General features: G+C 50.9%; 1 protein-coding gene across 1 annotated transcript in view; it reads right to left on the minus strand.

Moving 5' to 3' along the window:
* The window catches only part of CRTAM (cytotoxic and regulatory T cell molecule), an 18,645-nt gene extending 14,998 nt beyond the window's left edge, over positions 1-3,647 (minus strand). Inside the window, exon 1 of the mRNA XM_009995026.1 lies at positions 3,599-3,647. Within this exon, the coding sequence (XP_009993328.1) occupies positions 3,599-3,647 (49 nt within the window). The remainder of the gene's footprint in view (positions 1-3,598) is intronic.
* Positions 3,648-6,050: the final 2,403 nt, after the last annotated feature.

The following is a 6,050-nucleotide window of genomic DNA, read 5'->3' on the forward strand; positions in this document are numbered from 1 at the left end:
ATGAGGAGGGAATTGTGGAGTGTGAGGGTGGTGAGAGCCTGGCCCAGGTTGCCCAGGGAAGCTGTGGCTGCCCCATCCCTGGCAGTGTTGAAGGGCAGGTTGGATGGGGCTTGGAGCAGCCTGGGCTGGTGGGAGGTGTCCCTGCCCATGCAGGGGGTTGGATCTGGATGATCTTGAAGGTCCTTCCAACCCAAACCGGTTTCAACACTTCTTTTGAAAAGAAGATCCACAGACCTGGTCTGGCACAGGTTACTGAAAAGAAATGTCATTCTCTCTCCTCCCAGTTCATTTTACAGTTAGGCAGTAAAGTGTGTTTTCTCTCCAGACATTCTAACATATATAATACACTTGGTGAAAATATTTGACCTGGAATGAATTGCCTTCTCCAGGAAAAACAGACCTGGTCTGGCACAGGTTACTGAAAAGAAATGTCATTCTCTCTCCTCCCAGTTCATTTTACAGTTAGGCAGTAAAGTGTGTTTTCTCTCCAGACATTCTAACATATATAATACACTTGGTGAAAATATTTGACCTGGAATGAATTGCCTTCTCCAGGAAAAAAAGCAGGCATTGGTGAAATGAATAAGAGCAGTGCCTGGGTCAGAGTTAAGTAAATAGACAGTAAGAGGGGTTTATTTTTCATTCCTGTTTTGTATGTTTAGATTCTATTTTCCAGGTATGTCTGCTGCAAGTTCCTACTGCATGTGAGAGCACTGCAGTTTGGGGAAATGAGCCTTCCAGGGCTTCAGGAAAGCTTTTAACTTTCTTAAAAGCATTTAAGAATATACCAGAAGTGCAGCTATGGGACATTGTTGCTGCACCTGGTCTTTTACCATGATATCAGAGGAAAGACAGCAGCTTCCCCTGGGATCTATTCCCAGCCTCACCCTGGAGCTTTGAGCCCTCCTGACATTTCCTAGGCCAGAAGAATGGTCAGGGATGTAGCTTGGGACTTCACAAAGAGCAGATACACAATAGATTGTTTTTCTCTCCTCACTGTTTAATCTATAGGCCTGCAGAAGAGATTTCTTTGTAACATCTCAGTAGTTTTCCTTCTGAATTTGCAAGTACAGTTTGTGCTGCTTTAGCTAGGAGAAGCTGTCCTGCAGATCTGGTGTCAGGAGGTACCAGGGACTGGGACTCAACTGCTCTGCACCAGTGAGGCCCTGGCTGTGGCTGGTTTACCATCTCATATGGCACATCAGTGCCTTTGCTTCATGTTTCTCCTTTATTCCACCTCCATTTCCTAGGGTTAGTGTCCCAGCTGCTTTCTGAGGGCTCATGCCACGTGGGGGTCATTTGCAGAGGAGCAGTAGAGAAGGAAAATCTTTCATGGTTTCCACTGGTGGAGGCCTGTGTCAGGAGGAGTGTTGGCAAGGTGGCAGGGAGGGCCTTGCCTGTGGTTTTCCATGGGGCCCTTGTGCCTTGTTTGGTAGAGACAGTTTCCTGTCACCAGCAGCACTGGGGGATCTTGCAAGTCACACCTTTTGAGGTGAGAGCAGCAAGACTGAACAAGCAAAGACTGAGGTGTTGCTTGCTTTCCTAAAACAGAAAAAAGCAGCCCCAGAACAGAGCACACATATCATTTCCATCAGAGACCTTGGTTTCATGCAGGCCATGACTCACAGGTCAAACTCCCTCCCCAGCATAGAGGGAAGTCTGACATGGCTGTGGTCTTCAAGCCACTGCAGCCCACCCCAGTACAGTCACTGGGGGTGGGAGATGCTCTTGTGCCATCTCCAGAGGACAGTGGTTCTTGTACTGTGTGGATCCCAGGTGTCCCAGCTACCTGGACAAATCCTGGCATCAAGCACAGTGCATGGTAAGAAGGGGCCACAGTTTCTTGCTAGAAATTGTAGGATGCAACTGAGAAGAATTATTATTTTAGCCATCATGAAGTGCACAGAGAACTTGTGGTGTCTGATATGCACTCAGTGCATCATGTCAGGGTCATCTTTAAACTGGAGCCTATAGAGACATCCTCATTAAGTTATTTTTGACCTGTGGCTGCTGACCTGTGAGTGGGAGCCTGAATTCATTCTGCTGGCCAAGAGCAGCCAGGGGTTGTCAGCAGGTACACACTCATAGCATGGTTGGGGTTGGAAGGGACCTTAAAGTTGAGCTAGAATATAACTGAGAGCTCCTCCAGGCCTGGTCTCTGTCAAACACAATCAGTGGTAATAAAATCTCTGAAGCATGTGGTATTGCAGAGAGCTCTGTCGCTGCTTGGGCACTGAGGTTGCATGTGGCATCTGTGAATGGTACCTCTGTGTGACAGAGGTTCTCCCTGGCACTGCTGCTCCTCTGCTGTGCTTTGTGCTCCAGCATGGGAGGAAAGGAGGCTGAGGGGGGGGTCTCCTCAATGCTGGGCAATATCTACAGGGGGTGGCAGGAGGATGGGGATTCTTCCCAGTGGTGCCCAGGGACAGGACAAGGGGCAATGGGCACAAACTGGAGCACAGGAGGCTTGACCTGAATAGGAGAAAATCCTTCTGGACTCTGAGGGTGGCAGAGCCCTGGGACAGGCTGCCCAGGGAGGCTGTGGAGTCTCCATCCCTGGGGACATTCAAACCTGGACATGTTCCTGTGGGATCTGCTCTAGGGGATCCTGCTCTGGCAGGGGGTTGGACTGGATGATCTCCAGAGGTCCCTTCCAACCCCCACCATTCTATGATTTATTAACAAGAGAAAGGGACAATTGCTTTGGCCAGCACAGGGCTTGTGCATACTTTCCACCTGCAAAGGTCAGCAAGAATCCTGAGCAGTATGTAGCTGTCTTGCTGCTTTCCTTACTGAAATCTTTCCTTATTTGTCATAGTCAAACATGAATCTCTCACACTCCCCACTATGAAAGGCAGGATATTAGCAAAGTAGCTATAAGGTGCATCCTGTGTTTAAGTTAAGGAGTTTGAACATTTAAGGCTCTTTTCATTCTCAAAGTACTTTGCCAATGCTTCCTGAATTTCTCAGACTTCTTATATTACAGAATCACAGAATCCCAGGGGTTGGAAGGGACCTGGAAAGATCCCCTAACCCAACCCCCCTGCCAGAGCAGGGGCACCCAGAGCACATCACACAGGAACGTGGCCAGGGGGGTTGGAATGTCTCCAGAGAAGGAGACTCCACAGCCTCTCTGGGCAGCCTGGCCCAGGGCTCTGGCACTCTCACAGCAAAGAAGTTCTTCCTGACATTCACATGGAACCTCCTGTGCTCCAGTTTGCACCCACTGCCCCTTGTCCTGTCACTGGACATCACACATCAGCCTCCTCTTACACAACACCTGAACAAAGGCACACAAAGATCTGCAAGCCATGGAAAGGAGCAGTGATCCCCTGTCCAAAGGGAAGGGAGAACCTCTGGCTTTGCCAGTGCCTCACCACAAGGAGCATGGTGCTGGGAGGGGAGCTGGTCTCATTGCCACTGGCTTTAGGAGTCAGCGGGAACTCAGCACCAGGCTGCTTTGGAAATGGGCTGACAACACAGCACTGACAACAAGGAAACAACAGCTTCCTGGCTCGTGGTGTGTTGAAGCTCTGGAAATGGAGTTCTCCAGGCAGGGCTGCTTGCAAAGGGGAGATGGTGTCAGACAATCTCTTACCTTGCAGCAAGATCAGAGCCACGAGGTGCAGCGTCCTGGTGAGAGCCATGCCGGGCAGGAGGGCTGTGCTGGCTTCCTCTCTCTGCTGTGCTGGCAGGTCCCTTCTCAGCACGGGGGAGCAGATGTACCATGACTTCATCACTGCCGGGGTCTCTGCCCCTGTTCCCTCTCTCTGCTGTTCCACTCTCTTCTCCCCCGTCCCACGTTTCCTCTGTGTTGGTGACTGAGACATGGGTGACCTTGCAGGTCCCTGAAGTGAAACTGGTGGGTGACAGGACTGGGGACACTTCCCCTTGCACCCCCTCCAGCTCTGTCTTGCTCTGCTTCTGTGCAGAGAAGAGGGGGAGAGAGGTACATGGGGGGGGAAGCAGGTAAAGGTTAGGAGAAACATGGGTCTGGGGTAAGCCCTGCTGGGGACCCCTGCTGTAGTCACCCTCTGGGTGCAGGATTTGGTTCCCCAAGGTGTAACAGGTTGCCCAGGGAAGCTGTGGCTGCCCCATCCCTGGCAGTGTTGAAGGGCAGGTTGGATGGGGCCTGGAGCAACCTGGGCTGGTGGGAGGTGTCCCTGCTCATGCAGGGGGTTGGATCTGACTGGATGATCTTTCAGGTCCCTTCTAACACAAACCATTCCATGATTATATGATAAGGTGAGGAGGCACCCAGGAAGGCAGAGGTTGTTTGGGGGACACCACTATAGTGCAGGTTGCTGGAAATCCCAGATGTGTGGTTTAAATCGCCAGGAAAGGTGCCTTGTGTCACTCTGCATCTTGCAGGGCTGCATGCACAGGTTTGCTCTGCTCTGCTTGCAGCCATCCTGGCAAAACAAAGAAGCAACAGGTAGTTTGCTGTGTGTGGTTTGTGGCTCTCTGGGGAATGAAGAGTATGGGGGAGGTGGTTATAGAAGATTTGCTGAGCACTGAAGCATGGGGTGGAGGGATGACTACATCAAGGAAGTCTGAGGACCAATGGCAGAAGCTGAATTTCTCTTGTCCCCTTGCAGGTCTGATTATTTCAGGAGCAATCCAGGGCATAGCAAAGCTTTCTGTGTCTCCTGAGTGTGTGATGTCCAGTAGCATCACAGGATTTACCCAAGCCTGTTGTAGGCAGAGCCTCTTTTCATGATGGAGCCACATGACCTGATTTTTGGCAAGGCTTTGGTACCTCCTCTGGGCACTGCTCTGCAACTGCCCAACATTTAGTGCAAGTATCATCAGAAGGAGCTGACTTTAATAAGAAATATAATTTAAAAACCTGTGTGTATTTGCAGGACGTGGATTTGAGTGAGCTGGATAAAATGGTTAAGTAGAAATACACCATGCATTTCACTTCTAAGTTCTTAAAACCTCTTTTCATTAAATGTTGAGGTGGATGCAAGTGTGTATTAGTGGATTTTGGGGGGATAAAAGCAATGGCTTTTATATTAATGTTAATATAATAACTTTTACTGGAAAGCAGAGTTAGTTGGTTTGAAAGGAAAGCTGGTAAAACTACTGCTGGATTAAAAAATCCAGATCAAGGAAGATGAGGTGGTGTTAAAGGTCAGCATTGTTTTGGTTTCAAAGTTGTGCTTCCTGTTCTGCAGAGCCAAACCCATAATCAAATACCTTGGCACAAAAGCTACTGAGCAGTGGAGGCAGAGCCACAAACTGGAGTATTGTGTCCAGTTCTGGGCCCCTCAGTTCCAGAAGGACAGGGAACTGCTGGGAAGAGCCCAGGGCAGAGGCACAGAGATGCTGGAGGGAGGGGAACATCTCCCTGCTGAGGAAAGGCTGAGGGAGCTGGGTCTGTTGGGCTTGGAGAAGAGGAGACTGAGGGGCTACCTCATCCATGGGCACAAATCTGTTCAGGGCAGTGTCAGGAGGACAGAGCCAGGCTTTGTGCAGTGATGTCCAGTGACAGGACAAGGGGCAGTGGGTGCAAACTGGAGCACAGGAGGTTCCATGGGAATCTCAGGAAGAACTTCTTTGCTGTGAGAGTGCCAGAGCCCTGGGCCAGGCTGCCCAGAGAGGCTGTGGAGTCTCCTTCTCTGGAGACATTCCAACCCCCCTGGCCACGTTCCTGTGTGATGTGCTCTGGGTGCCCCTGCTCTGGCAGGGCGGTTGAACTGGGTGACCTTTCCAGGTCCCTTCCAACCCCTAAGATTCTGTGATTCTGCACACATGAAGGGCTTGATTCCTAAGCCAGCTTAGCCCACAGCTCCAACATGGTCAGTGGTGGCCCTTGCCCAGGGAAGTGGAGCAAACCCAGGCAGGAGGAAATCCCTGACTGAGCAATGAGCTTCTGGCCTGTCCTCAACATGTCCCAGCTGCTCCCAGCAAGGCAGGTGGATGGCACTGGAGGTGGTGCTGGCCAAAACTGAGAGAGGGAGATGCCCAGCTCCAGAGCGGACAGTCTGACAGTCCTGCACCCCTTCCTTGTCCACCCCTTGAGGAACTCCCACTGGCTGGTCCGC

The sequence above is a fragment of the Chaetura pelagica genome, unplaced genomic scaffold (assembly GCF_000747805.2).
Source record: "Chaetura pelagica isolate M959 unplaced genomic scaffold, ChaPel_1.0 scaffold113, whole genome shotgun sequence".
Lineage (NCBI taxonomy): Eukaryota > Metazoa > Chordata > Aves > Apodiformes > Apodidae > Chaetura > Chaetura pelagica.